The sequence below is a fragment of the Perna viridis genome, chromosome 1 (genome assembly GCF_037379345.1).
Source record: "Perna viridis isolate PV_CMFRI_1.1 ecotype Kerala chromosome 1, ASM3737934v1, whole genome shotgun sequence".
Taxonomy (NCBI): domain Eukaryota; kingdom Metazoa; phylum Mollusca; class Bivalvia; order Mytilida; family Mytilidae; genus Perna; species Perna viridis.
The window spans coordinates 50575711-50591775 of record NC_142445.1 but is presented as its reverse complement, the minus strand read 5'-3'; the positions used below and the strand labels follow the sequence as shown (position 1 = coordinate 50591775).

Sequence of the window (16065 nt, the reverse complement as noted above, 5' to 3'; positions counted from 1 at the left end):
TAATATCAATTTTTTTTTTATTTGGATAAACTGTATAAAAATGACCACATTACACCTACAGTTGTCGTGACGAGAATTAAGAATTTTTTTTAAAAATTGTGAACCATTTACTATATATAGTGCACAACTACAATACATTGTGTATATGCATTGGCATCTGTTTAATTTAGGTTATACCTATGTTATTGTCAATACAACAGCGGCAGTTTGGTCGAACACAAGTAATAGGACTTAAAGCTTTTTATTTACTATTTAAAATAAATAGCATTACAATATGTTATAATTATGTACACTTTACATTTCTCATGATTATTCCCACCCAAACAAAGAGGGGAACACATTTTTTCTGTTTCTCCTTCTGTGTCATCTTCTGCTTATTATTAGACTTCCCCAAAAACATTTTGGGGAGGGGTTAAATAGGAATCACCGTCCGTCCGTCTGTCTGTCGGCCTGTCTGTTTACATTTCTTGTAAGCGCAACTCCTACTACCGCTCAAGGGATATTGATGAAATTTCATTAAGGTTGGGCATCATAATTATGTGGATGTGCATGAAGGAATATAATTACAGTCGGATGACTCCAAACGGAGATAATCAAAATTAGGCTTTTACATGTGTTTAAACCTCGTAAGCGCAACTCTTAAACCGCTCAAGGGGTTTTGATGAAAATTTATAAGAACGTTGGGTAGCATTTGTAAATGTGCATGAAGGAATATAATTACTATTGGAGGATTGACAATTTGAGAAAAGATTTGAAGGCAGATGGTGCACCCTTCTATGCCAAAATAGACAAAATTAAGGTTGAAAACTTGTACCTAATCAGAAATTCCAAAAATCTCGAATAAACTTGACGACTTGGAGCAGCATAGTCGAAAAAGCTTTATTCGTATAAGTGGGGTCACACAAAAGCAGGATGAGGACACAACTAATATTGTTTGTGAAGCTCAAAGATATTAGCGTATCACATCGACTTCCTACGGAAAAGGGACCAAAACAAATAATAGCTCGCTTTACTCATCGCAAAATTTCAAACACGTCGAAGGTCTTGAAGGTGTGGGGATAAGCCAGAACTTAACAAAATCCCGAGTTAAAGTTGCATATCTTGCCCGAAATGCCGTAAGAAATAAAAAAAAATCAGTAAAACATCCGTTTGGGATGGGAAAATCTTAATCCCCGACAAAAACGAGAAAAAGCACGTAATAACCACTGAATCTGAACTTCAGAGTATCTTAGCTCTGTCAGGTGAATCTTCATTATAAATAAAATCTTTTGGTAATGTCATGACCAACGCAGCTAGCCAGTCGAATCCCACACCGTTTATGCCACCATGATACCTTGTTCGTTCTCCTATGAACATTTACCAGCCACAAATAATGTCTCAATTGCATCCGCAATTTCAGCCGATGCCTTCAGATAGTGGGGGGAGGGGCGCTATGATGTTCGCAGTGCCCCCAGAAAACACCGGACGATTCTAATCCAATCTATGGAAACATTTTTCTTACGAAAACGGACATTGCTTTTTAACTGACCAACGAAACTATGTTTGATTTATCATAAAGTACATAATCTATTGGTATTAATACAAACTGAATTAATAAGATTAAAAGACTGAATGTCATAATCTGGAGGTCTGTAAAATACACCAATCAAAACTTCTTGATGGTTCCAGTAACTTCTACCCATAAACCCTCGACACATCGGACTAGAAGGTCTTGTCTTATAGTAACTACAAAGTTATTCTTAACTTCCATAGCTACTACCATTCCTCTTCTGCCAACACGGTCATTCCTTAAGTGAGGATGAAAGCTACCTTATAAAATATCATTATCATAAGATGTTTTAAGCCGTAGATCAGGTGACGGATATACGTTTTGTATTTTTGTTTTATATAAGTAAAGCTTTCGATCGTGATTGGTATAGAAGTTTGGTTTTCACATTACAAAAATGGGTACCACGGGGAGTTTATTATCATGATTTTATAGTTATTTGTGTGATCGGAAGCAAAGAGTGGTTTTAAATGAACAAGAATCTTCCAGTTCCAAAATATGTTTGTGCTGGTAAGAAGATTGGTAAGATTTTTCATACAGAATAAGGACACAGAGTAGTTGGCTAAGCGCACACCTGTTTACTAAAAAACTTAGCTGAAAATCCATTTTGTGCTAGTTGCGGTCAAGTTGAAAATTCCGAACACTTCTTCTTGGTATGTGTCCGGTTCGACACTCACAGACAGCATATGTTTTCTCAATTGTCGTATGATCCTGTTACTATTGATAATATACTTTTTGGTGATACTTATCTTTCTGATAACGAGAATTCTGACAATTTCAACGTGATACAAGAATTCATTTTAAATACAAAAAGATTTACTTAATAAGAATAAGTTTATAAAATCTGTTTCAATCTTTTTTTGTGTGGCATAATCTATGTAATGAACTTAAAGGCATGTGACTTCAAAACTTTGCATATCTGTAATAGTGCTTGGTCATTACCTATTTTGAAATGTTTCATACACAACTGTCTATAACCATTTCTGATTATGTTTTTCTGGGAGAGAAGTTTGTAAAAGTGTTCGACACTCGTTCTCTCCAAACCCAATATTGCTTATATTCACTTGCTACTGATATGTAATATTACTGAGTAAAACACTGTTTACAGTACCAACATTCAGTTACTCTTATCCATTCTTTTTACAATGGTTTTTTATTCACGCTATTTCAAAGGCCACTTAAATCTTATTTTATGATCATATCAAATAAAAGCATATTATTGAAAAGCAACATTTAATAACAAAACTGGGAAATAACGAAAACTATACTTCTAGAATATTATGTCAATGATGATTTTCTTTTCCCGGGAGTAAAAAGTTACGATAAATATCTAAAAATAAAAAATAAAAAAAAATAAAAAAAATAAACAACAACAAACAAACAAACAAAACATTTTTTATTTTTTTTCCAAAGATAAGATTCGAGTATCATTGAATATCAGGCAGTCGTATTTGGATGATCGGATATTTAACCGTTATAAATAAATTATGTTCTTTTACCATATTGAGGCGTTAAGGCAGATCACAACTATTATTTCTAGCACATAGATTTTCCTAGCTTTTCTCTAAGACGGCCTTGAATGAACATACTTAAGAGTTTGAATGTAAAAAAAAACGTATGTCACTGAACTTGATTTAGAGATAAAGGAGCCTTTATAAAGGCAAATCTGCACACCATTTTGTAAATGGATTCCGTATTGTAGTTTTCACTTTTTCGTTAATACTCTACATACACGAATCTTTTCTACGAATACCTGCGAATCGATCTCCAAAATTTACAAGATACGATTGGTCAGGAGAACAAACGATCTGTACACTGAATGAATGCGATGCGCCTATGATGACACTTCATGATTCATTGCGATTAAATACGATCAATTTACGAATGCATATGACATTGTTAAGAATAATTGCGAGTGCAATGCTAATTGTTACGATTTGGTCCAACCTTTTCAGGACAATTAACGAATGGTTAAGGATAACTTAACGAATACGTGAGATTTAGCTACCACGGGTGTTTTGCAAACAATAATGATTTTTCAATTGGGTTGTATTTTGTCATATAAATTCAAGCCATACAACCTCAATCATTCTTTAATTGATCATTTGACATATTTTACGAGAGACATGAGTAAATGATTTCAACTTCTCCCACTCGCACAACAACCCAACCCTCTTCGTCATGGACAAATCATTCGTATATATTCACAAAGTGCCTGCTTGATTTTGCGTTTATCCGTAAATCCACCGAAAAAAAAAACTATCGTAAACTACTAGCAATGAATCGTTACAATGGTATAAAATAAGCAAACCAAACCATTCTTGCGATCGGTTAATGATGCCTTACGAATAGAGAGGACAAATAAAATTTTAAAATTGAAGGTTCGTGGACATTTGACACGTCTCCTTTTGCGAATCGATACGAATGCTTGCGAATGTTTACGAATACTGACGAGTTAAATACGGTTCCTTGCGAATGACTAAGAATTGGTGATCTGTAAGGATTCGCAAGAAAGATTTGTGAATGTGACAGGGGTATTACTAATAAAAAACTAGTATATAAAATTTCTTGTTTATATTAAGATTGGTTGACTTACGAACTTTCATATTGGGGGGGGGGGGGTCACAAAACTCTTTTTTAATATTAAAAACACTAAAATTCCCATTACATTTCTATAAACATTTTTCCGCCCATTATCCCCTCTTGAAAGAGGCTTTTTACGATTAAAGTTAGTAATTTTACCATACAGATTTTTTTGTCAAAATCCTTTTGAAAGAATTTAATTTAATTATATGTTTTAACACTATTACTTTATTGAAAATATTTTTAATATTATGATTTTGCAAGAGGACAGAAAAGAATGTTCGGCGTAAAAGGTACGATCTACCTTAAGCCAGGAAATTCCTGCATGTGTTGAAGAAACATTTTACAGCGTAAAAATGTCTGCTTCTGACATAATAATGTTAAATAAATACTAAAAGGATATATTACAAGGCTATTTCAAACGGAAACAAACGAACGAACGAACGAACGAACGAATACACAAAACTAAAAACAAATTAAAAAACAAGAAAAAAAAAATAATCAAAAAAAACCCAAACAAACAAACAAACAAACAAAAACAAAACAAAACAAACAACAAAATTAAGCAAAAACAAAAACAAAGACAGAGAAAAAAAACTTGATAGATTCGTGCTGTTGGTTTCCGAGAATTGTTCAGTTTTTTTTTTTACGTTTTGTACATTAGGAACTTATATTCATTATATTCGTCCCGACTGTGCTTTGTCCACAATAAGAATTACTTACTAGCATTCGTGGAAGCATACGCCACTGGTTGACAACACCTGCATCGCACTACACACGCTATAACTACCATGCCAATCACAATAAAGGCTATCAAAATACCAATAGCTGTTGCCACTACTCCAGCGGACGACCTGTGATTACAAAAATACAATATTTTCGGATACAATTAAATAATGACAATTTTATTAAAGGAGGTTTACTATGCATGCAATGTAATTTTGTTTTTGGTTGTTCTTTTCGATTATTTGACCTATAAGTTGTAAAAGATTACCAATCTCACTCGCCCAAGTCGTCCATCATTACTACAAAATTGACAAAGTCTTTCATGCAATTAAGTACTTGAATCTGTAAGAATTAGGCAAAATTGCAAAAAGTATGAAGCACACAAATTTGACAATGTGGGTACGTAGTTTATGTCCTATTGAGACGTATAAACAGTTCGTTCTTCTTAAAAGTGTCAGAGGATACAGAAAAGTAAGTTCAAAGTTACATTAGTAAAACACGGGAGAAGTTAGTTATCTTCCTTTGGTGATTATATTGAAATGCTTTTCGTACATCACTAACACTTAAAAAAGAAATAAATGCAATTTCTGCATTTCAGATTACATTTGGAATAAGACTATACGAGGAGACGTGTATTTTTTTCACCATGATTCACCAACTGCCTGATTCTTACAGAAATAGCACTTCAGAACAAAAAACAAGTTATTGATAGCACAGGTAGTACTACATGTACTTATGTTCTAGGTCGACTGTGCATAAATCACCTCATATATGCTACTTAAAAAAGTAAAAAACGATATTACACTTCATAAAATCTTTTTCGTCACATCTTCCCCATATAAACACCCAGAGATCTACAGACTCAGCTAGTTCCAATGTCATGGTCTTTAAGTTTCCTCTCTGAGTAAACGTAACATGACACCATTAGCGATTTTACCAGTGAATTGTAGAAGATAAAATACTTGCGTGCCTGGCTCGTATTCATAAGGATCAAACTAGTAACTGCTTTAGTTGTAATCTTTATGTTGTATTAATTTGCCCAATAGCAAAAAGGATTGGTTAAATATGTCCAACAACACCCATTATAAAACACCAAACACTGCTCGAGTAACACTAAGTCGACATTTTTTACACTGAAAAGCAAGTTTTATACAGTCTTATTTAATACGAAGGAAACAACTTATTTAGATCGGCAATTGATGCTTCAATACACTTACTTTACAAACACTTCAAACATCCAAAGGTGTGTTTACCACGGGAGATGCCATGTCAGACGAAAACCTATGTTTTAGCTAAAAAGTGCTCGTTCCCACTTACAAAAATGTAGCCCGACTATTTGAACACGAAATTTCGCTCATAATTATATAATTTTTTGGTTGTAATTGCCTATATTGTATTTGTGGGATATATTTGCCAACTATTGCCAAAATAATATTACCAAATACTAGTAATTGTCAAATATAACACAGGGATTGAAAGTGCTGTAGTCATTTGTTTGTACACAAACAGTTTCTTACCACAACTATGAGGCACACCGGCCTAACACTGCTGAATACCATCAAACTTAGTAATCGATAGGAGACTGGTCATAATTAATACACCAGCTTAAGTTGTGAAAGCCAAATATATTGCCCAATAATGCAAACTTGATTTCATAAGTTGTGATTATCCTTAAATGCATTTAAACTAAACATATGCTCACTGGACTTACAACACAAACATCTAAAGATAGATAGAAAAGTTTTTTTTTTTCGATAAGTGCAACCTGATTTTGGAAAAAAGCTAATGATTGTTTTGTTCAAATGTTTACATTCTACATCAAAATAATTTCAACTAGTATGATTTACGTAACTTTGGTTTACTAGTTCTGCATACTAGTAAGACTTATACATTAGTGCATTTAACGTCTGTTCTAGTGATCAATTTGTCAAGAAATACTCGACGAAATTTCCTGTCCGTCCCCCAAGAGTAAATAAAAATTCTATGTCTAATTTGCTCAGCGCATTCCCACTCCCATTTCATATGGAAGAAAAGTATAAATATGGAGTATTGCACTCGCTTTGATTTCCATTTGGTGACTGTATCAATTTAAAAAAATTGTCACCCGGTTTTATTACATTAAAGCATATGTGCCGGTTTTCGTGTTTCTTCTCTTCCCCTTTTAACACATTGTCATCAATTTATTGGCAAATCTTGTAAAATAATAAAAAAAAAAAACTAACTTAAGTTACATAAAAAAATGATAGACCGAATGTTTACCCCCTTTCAAACTCCGATTTCCGGTATCTTACCGCTCAACTACAGTCACCAGCTAATTAACAATTTAATGTGATTCCAGCATGGATCGAATTCGACAAAACAAAAGAAAAAAAAACAAGCAAAAATAAATAGATTTATAAATAAATGAATGCCAAGGAATTCCGGTCGGCCTCTATTGTACTATTATCTTTAATTAAGTAACGGGTTATTACAGACAAGAGTTAATGTCTAATATGCTCAGCAGGTTCCCATCCACTTCTGGCCGAAGTGAATTTCTTGGCATGATAATATCAAAATGGCAATTTCGACAAACACAAGATCTTGTACAGAGGTGGGAGCAGGGATTCTCAAAGGAGGGGGCATACTCCATGTTGGAATATCGATCAACAAATGACTTCATCTTTTGATACACGAATGCATGAGTGATAGTGTTTTGTGCATTTGATGTTTCCATGAACTAATTAAGCTTAAGAATTTTCAAGCTTACATTCTACTAGATCAACGTTTAAACGGTAGTAAATACTGGAATACACTGGTGTTCTATAATATTAAAACCACCAAACAGTGCCAGTTACATTTATTTGAATTTTAACAGATTTGTATGATATAAAGCTGATTTCACAAGTAGATGTAGACATGCGCAGAAAAAGCTCTGGATAAGGTGGGTAGAAATCAAGACCAGTAAAGACCAGAAAGGTCCAACCAGAAGTCAAAATAGTGAAAATACAATTTTTCATTTCTTTTTCAATGTAAAATATAGCCAATTAATCTATTTGAATATTTTCCACCACGCGCATTTCGGTTCTTGGGTTCCATTGATTAAAACTAAATACGATTTCGTTTGTGGAAAACCAGAAATATATAAAAAAAAAACATTCTCTATGTAAATTTTTAGTTATTTTTAGTTAAATATGTATATGTAAACTTACTTATGAAGAATTCAACACATCAATTATATTTTAGGGGGGATTAAATACAATTTTGTCGGGAAAGATAAGAAAGGGTAAGAATAAAAACAAGATAAACTCAGAGGTGTTAGTGAATAAAAGGCCATATTAGAACTTATTACCACAACATAACGACATATATTTTGATTTTACTAAAAAAAATGCCGATACTGTAATGAAACATAATTATAAATATATATATATAAAACAAAAACAAAAACAAAAAACAAAACAAAAACAAAAACAAAACAAAACAAAACAAAACAAAAAAACACACAAAAAGCCCCGAAGTGTAAATTCAGATTAAATATCATTTTTCTTGTACAAACGTTGCCTACGTTGTTGGTGTCACATTCGATTGAACCGGGGCTGGTTACGAAAACCGAAATATTTTTATTACAATGTGAGTTATCAAAGGCAATATAGATACTAAAATGTTCGAGAATGGTTGTTGTTTTAGGATTACAATCAGAAATCTTTGAAAGATGCCGTTAATTGTGGAGGGAAAGCATTATTCGATCACAAGAACGTCCATTTTCATATATGGACGGATAACATTAAGAAATACTTGCTTCCCATTTCACCAATATATCTAAGTGGTTTCTTGGCGTATTTTGATAAAACAAACTTTTTTTGGAAAGAGCAGTTTGTGCTGCAGACGATGTCATATTTTTCACGGACGCTTACCTTACCGGTGCACCTGGTCCATGCTCCCAGTTTTTAGTGGAGTCCGAGTTGTTCATTTACTTTTGTTACTTTGTATGTATGATTTTAGTTACTTTATGTTCTTTGTTGTGTATGTCTGTTTTCCATGTCTGGTCGTTGTCCCTGAATTACATTCTTTTGATTACCGCTATAACCTTGGTTCCCTTGATTACTCTTTCATGACGTAATGATAAGAACAAAGCGTATTACAATATCACAAATGTGGACATTGTAAAATTGGAAAGACAACCAATATGAAGACAAAAGTTATGCGAACAGCTTTTTTTAATCGGGACTTTTATTAACTATATTGACAATTTATTACATAATCCCAATGAAAAAATGTATAAAATGCTCAATCAGTCTTTTTGTTATAAGCCTTTTTGTCCGTATTTCAATTATGTCACAAATCTTAATTTTTTCGACGTTGGCCATTGGCTACTTTCTTGCTCACGGTTGTAAAATATACAACTAATAGTATTTTAGCCAAAGTATATTCACGCTTAAAGGACTGCATAATTATTCTGAATATCAAGTTTATTCTAAAAAAAAAATATGAGTTTTATTGTCTAATTGCAGATAAATACGCACGTATGTTGTGATGCCACGTTATCTTTTCCCGACGTTTTCTACACGTTGCATAAAATTTGTATATTTTATTTATTAACGCGTACACCAAGCGAAATTCGAACGAATTGTTCAAAAAGGCAAATGGTGTTGAGTCGATTTCTTCATATACTTAAAAATGTATTCATTCTCCGCTATGTTTTTATCATTTCATTTTTTTCTTTGGTTTAAATACATGGGTTTTATATATATGTAAAACCGTGTCTAACAAAAATGTAACGTTCTGTTTTGCGACCTAAAAACTCTTTTAACGTCAACTGTAAAACAATAAAAGGTATTGAAAATTTACGATACTAGATTAAATTATGACGACTGCGTGGACGTTATGAATAACAAATAGCGAATCTGATAAAATAATGAAAGAAATGTTGAAAAGAAAACAGGAAAAAAAGCCCCCCCCCCTTTGCGCGCACTCCTGCCTGTTCATATGCAATGGCGGTGCATTTGTTTAGCCGAATTAAATAAACAACACATTAAAAATAGAATATCTAAAATAAAAAAAAAAATCGATCTACATGGGTTTGAATAAAATACGTATTTTTACCCTTTTTGGTCCCTTTTTCTAAAGCGGCAGGGGCAACAAAGTCCAAATTAAATAGGAATCTTCTTTATAGAAGAAATAGACACCATATCAACATTTCAGAACAATTCGTCAACGACAACTGAAGTTATCGCACGGAAACGAAGTGTCCCCAGACCACGACCACGAACGCGGTCGACAACTGCGCCATAACATTATACGACCGCAAGTCTTTTCGTCGTATAAAAAGAGGGAGATTTCGCTCTCAAATTTTCTCAAAAGAGGGAGATTTGCCAATGTTTTGTTTTCTCGAAATGTTTAGCAATGTTTTATGTTGAGCAACAGACCTCATAAAATTCCGAAACGAGTACATGTATTCGGAAATATAAGCATTAGAGATATAATATCGAAAGGGGGGGGGTGTTACTGACTTTTTTGCTTGTAAGTTTATTGGCTCTCTGTTTTAGTGAGGGTGTTTTACTTTTTTTAGCGCATCACGAAATTTGTTTTCATAATTTCTAACATTTTTCTCATAGGATAAATTTTCCTTCGAATCATTTTTAAATGGTTGAAGCCAAACTATTTACCATATCGTGATGCAATCTGATCATTTCAATTGACCAAAACGTACGAAAAATAAATATCGAATCAGATAATTAAATAATAAAACATGTCGTGTTATTTCATGTAAAAAAAGTAAATAAGCACACTTCTTTTTACATGTAACAATTATAGAACGATGTACGTCACAATACAAAAAAGAGGTCAAATTTTGCTGATTTCGACGTTACCAAAAATGGCACCAACACCGTACGCTACGTCATAACATTTACCTTGAGCGTTGTTTTCCTACATCCATTTTGATTGACTGAACAAAATTTCATACAGAAAGACGAGAAGTTTTTGAAATGAAGTTTAGTAATGTCCAGAGATGGAAATGGCATTAAGTGTCAGGCAGTCTGTATATGGTATAAAAAAACACCGTTTTGAAAGTGTAATTGCAATATTTGCACCATCGGAATCAAGGAAAAAAAGATAAGATTTTCCATATTATTTTGGTAAATTGAGTTATAACTTCCTTGAAATGAACTGAAATTGAGCATTTAAAGGGCAGATAACTCTTTCAAAAGCCTCATTTTCTAATATTCTATAGAAAAATTTCTTATAAAAATCCAGTGATGCAGATATCAAATAACGTTCTTTTCAAATAGAGAAATCATTCTTGAGCGAAATTATGTTGGCAGATCATTGGGCTTTTGATATGTATGTTTCTGATTTTTACAATTGTCCCTAATTCTTACAAAAACTTACATATGATTGGTAAAATTTAAAATCATTATTGAATTTTAAACATCTTTATACTGACAAATTTAATTATAATGGAATTATAGGGATACGAAATGACGCACGTCCCCAAAAATCCATTTTTGGGCTGGTGGGGTGGGGGGGGGGAGGGCCGATTTTGATTTATTTTCATTATAGAAATCCCTATCTGCATTTTTACTTACAGATTTTGTTTATCCTCGATAATGTGGGTAAAATGCATCTGATCTCAATGATATATTTTGATTGTTGTCTGATTGTAAAATTGTTTATAAGATTCCTCTTGAAAATCCCTGCTGATGTTTTCCAATCAAGTTTGAGATATCTCTTACTGATTTTGAGTAATAAGGGACCAAAGGGATCAAACAGCTAGCTTGCTTCGCTTTGCACCCTATATGCAAAATTTACTTGACTATAAATTAAATTTCAAATTTTGTGCAGTATTGTGTTGTATCCATCATGAACTATAAGTCCCTATTTTTAAAGTGAATGACGTCAGACGATGGAAGAAGCAGTGATGACAATAGCTTGTATCCAATTGATAGAAAAGGTCTAGCATAGTTTTGACGTTCATGCAAACTACATTATAGTATAGCATGCATAAAGATAATATCATCAGAATCTATCTTGTCAGAGAATATAAGCTTGCATTCAATAGTTTTCCATATCCAAGTTGTCATAAAATTTATGTACACTTACAGTGTTGAATTACCTGAAATCTGCTTTATTAACTTACCCATAATGTAAACCGTTCTTCTAGACAAACCTCGTTAAGAACACCAGTAAACCCACCCCGTTTGGCCGAAATATAAAGACGTTCATCAACTTTTACAAACTCCCTATCTTCTAAACATTGTGGTTTAGCCGTTAACTTTTGAAGGAATAATTTGTGCATTCACACAATTTTAGGCTACTAAAATCTTCTTTTAATACATTGTCTGAATATAGCTGAAATATTGCTGCTCGGACGTTAAACCCCAACAAACAAACAAACAATCTTTTAATATAAAATATACTCCTTAAAGGCAACAATTATTAACAATGTTGTTAACACACACACACACACACACACACACACACACACACACACACACACACAATGAAAATAAAACAAAATATAAAGGAATTGTATAAACTAAAAGGAAAAATATATATTTAAACAGTTAAAGAAATATCTTTCGTTCTCAGGTAAGCAATGTATGCACAAAATAAAAAAAATCTAATTGTTCCTGAAATACTTAAAATAGGGAGTTCAATCCATTCTTACAAGGCTATATGATGTTACATGTTCACATAATTAAATAGTTTCGTATAATTTTGTCGCTTGCCTTCAGTCATGAGACGGGAACATGAATGCATTGGTCTATATAGTCAATGTTTATCACTGTGCTATACTACAGACGATAAGATACCATCGGCAATAGTAACCTCATATTTACAACGGAAGCATTGAAACTGACGATTATGTAGGTTTATTCGAATACCGGTGCTGATGGATTTGGATGATCAGACACCTTACCGTAGTAATGTTCGCTTCCACCAGAGTGTGGCACTGAACTAGAATAGTCTTGGGTTGCCGAACGATTTTCTTGCGTAGAAACGTCTGTTGGTGAAAATGTATCAAGCTGAAGTTGTGCCGGATATGGCGCGTTAAAACTTCCGGTTGACTGTGTAGACGTTTGATTCAACATCACAGATGAGTATGATGGTGGTAGTGGGTTTTGATCTGCTTGCCATTGACTTCTGTCATGGGAACGATTAGGGTTTGGACTTCTACGTGGTGACGTATGATTTGTAGTATTATTGAAACCGTTATGATTTGAACGCTGATCTTGTGGTATACGACTGCTGCTTTGGTTACCATGAGATTGGACATTAGGCTGTAGATCTGGATGTAATGTATAAATATATTTGTACTTATATAATAGTTAGCAAGCTATTTAATACATTAAGTAAAAAAAATGAAAAAAAAAATGTTTTTTTTTTTATTTTTTAAAGTTTACAATTTAAGAATTTCAAATCTAGGAAAAGAACAAGAAAAAATCAAGGAGCTAAACAATTTTTAATTTTGATCTGCAAAATCAATATATTTTAAAAGTGTTTTATAATACCAAAATAATAATAATAATAATAATAATAATAATAATAATGACAAAAAAAAGGTAATTCAAGAAAACTGCCGCCATGGTTATCATTATCCCCATGAACGCTGGAGTAATGAAAAATATATCGTCTCTATTTTATATACTATTTAAGTAAGCCGAAATTGATTATTAAATCTAATATTCTTGCCAAGATTGTAATTAATGATCTTTTATTTTGAAATCAATACATATATCTGATTAACACATATAACATAACAACGAGACACAGGCGTTTTAAATGTAATGAAAATGTCCTCATTTTTTTATGGATTGGAGTAAATTTAAAGCGAATTTTCAGAAGACAATCCACTTCGTTTTGTGCCTAATCTTGATTTAGTCATTTTTTATAGAACATACCCGGGCATTACCTTCAACATGCAACATGGCTAGTATCCCATAAAGAGCTGGTTGCTTAGATTAAAGACATGAATTTAATAGAATTATGCATGGTATTTGTTTCTATGTGTATCGTTCAATTATTTTTATATTTCTGTCGTATTTATCAGGTATTCCTTTATCATACTTGCGTAATAAGAATTCAATAAACATACTAGCATTTGTGGAAACATACGTCACTGTGGGTGACATCACCTGACCTCCATACTGCACCACAGGTTGCCTTCTACTTAGTACCACACACACAATAATGACTATCACAGTGCCAAAGGATATCAAACAACCAATAACAATGGCCGCTACTCCACCAGATGAGCTGCAGGTACAAAGGTACAATAGTACTTGTAACAATGAAATAATGGTAATTAATTAGGACTCTGTTGACTCAAAAAGTAATGTCTTATTTTATGTTTGTTTGTTTTTTTTATTTGTTGACGTCAGTGTATGAATACTAAAAAGTATTTTATCAATAAATATAGGCAAGTATTTGACTACCTACCGAACACTATTTTGTTACATTTAGGCACACTGTTTCGCACAATAAGTTCACTAGCCTAATTTTGTAAAACTTTAAAGTTGAAATTTGGTTGATATATAGTTTAAATGTAGTTAAGCATTTATACATAGACAAATGTAATTTTGTAATGGTAAACAGGTGTAATTTAAATGAAGAATGTTTCAGTTCCTTGCCATATTAGTCCTCTCCTCAGCATCCACCGCCTGATTTTCAAATTATCTTATTATTTTCACTCCTTTTCCACCTCCTCCTTGCATGCTTTCATTCTGTGCTAGTTTCTACGTGCATGATATTTATAAACCGAAGTAGTTGGCTGTTAATTTTGTAAAGGCACCCCTGATTTGAACTAAAACTCTGGATTTTATGACAAGAATCATTAATTTACTTACAAATTACTTGAACCTCCACACAGCAAGGATTAGGAAATAATGTAGTTAAAATGAAAAAAAAAAAACAAAAAAAAAAAAAAAAAAAACACTTGAAATTTCTGTGTGGACTTGCCTCAAACAGCTTTATATAAACGCCTAGAAATCTTGGGAAATCATCAGCCACAAGTAGTTCAACTGATCTGTGGAATGTTTTTTCTCTCTCTCACAAAAGCATGTTTCAAAAATAACACGACACAATCTGCGATTCAGCCAGTAAAATTTCAAAGAAGTAATACTTACATGCCTGATTCATAGTCGTAATAATCATTGTAGTAATTATAACTATTATAACTATTATATCTTTCTGTTGTTGTGTATGACCAAGAGCAACATGGATTGAGTAAATATGTTGAACAACAACCATTATAACAAAACACCGATTGATCTAGACTGCTTGAGTAACAATAAGTTGAACCTTTTACTACTGGAAAAGAAATTATGATTAACATTTATTTAAATTAGAATATATAGGAAGTAACTTCTTTAGATCAGCAAGGAATCCTAAACACAACTACTTTATAAACAGTTCAAACATTTAGAGGTATTTCCCACAGTAGACGTTGCGTGAAATTACGAAAAAATGTGTTTTAGCTTTATGATTAATTAAACACGATTTACTTTTATGTTGAGGATTCCAAAGTTGTTTTCATTTGATATTACTAAAACATTTATGTTTTCATGCATGAACCGCTGAAAATTACTGACAATAAAAAATGAAGCTGAAAAGAATAAATTTCTGTTGATAATATTGTTAAATTGTTTCCTGTCTTATATCAAATTCTAATCGAAAACTAGTTTATGCAGATTCCGAATTATACTCGTTACTTTATTATGCGTTTCTGTTTGATCTATTGACCCCATGATATGTGCAAAAATAATGGAACATCATGACCCCGTCTATTTTAAAACGTTTAGTTCATCTGCTAGTGGTTTGTGTATTTGTTTAAGCAAACGTATATATTATACTGGTAATACCGTGCTGTTTCCATAAACGGATTTAGCTTTAGATTATTTTTTAAGCTTACCTTCTACTAGATATAATAAGAACGTGATCGATGCAACTAGTATTGTGATACCTGCCATTTTAAACGATGGTTAATAGTTTTTAAAAATACACAGGTATTCTATATTTAAACCACCGACCAGTTCTAGTGACATTTATTTGAACTTTATCTGATTTGTATAGTAAAGGTATCAGTTTTTGTACTACATTTTCCTGAGCGGGTATACATCAAAACATGGAGGCTAAAAATATAGTGCGCCTTCTTTTTGCCTTTTCCTGTTTTTGTTTTTTCGCAAATGATTATCATTTTTTTCAAAAGTACAGAGTAAATATCAAGCTAT

General features: G+C 32.6%; 1 protein-coding gene across 1 annotated transcript; it reads right to left on the bottom strand.

The window, feature by feature from the left end:
- Window positions 1-12271: 12271 nt before the first annotated feature.
- LOC148629217 (uncharacterized) lies at window positions 12272-15834 on the bottom strand. Its single transcript, XM_088564750.1, has 4 exons — window positions 15747-15834; window positions 14962-15145; window positions 13932-14092; window positions 12272-13124 (listed from the first exon to the last, which is right to left on the bottom strand). Exons 1-4 carry the CDS (start codon window positions 15802-15804, stop codon window positions 12709-12711), a joined length of 819 nt encoding a protein of 272 aa, XP_088420876.1. The 5' UTR covers window positions 15805-15834; the 3' UTR covers window positions 12272-12708.
- Window positions 15835-16065: the final 231 nt, after the last annotated feature.

What these genes read in the sequence shown, in the direction of transcription:
- LOC148629217 (XM_088564750.1), bottom strand. Translation starts at nt 15,804, where the DNA reads ATGGCAGGTATCACAATACTAGTTGCATCGATCACGTTCTTATTATAT. An exon ending in CTTATTATATCTAGTAGAAG is followed by an intron (nt 15,146 to 15,746) that starts GTAAGCTTAAAA and finishes TTTCTTTTCCAG; the next exon opens with TAGTAAAAGGTTCAACTTAT. An exon ending in GTATGTTTCCACAAATGCTA is followed by an intron (nt 13,125 to 13,931) that starts GTATGTTTATTG and finishes CATTACATCCAG; the next exon opens with ATCTACAGCCTAATGTCCAA.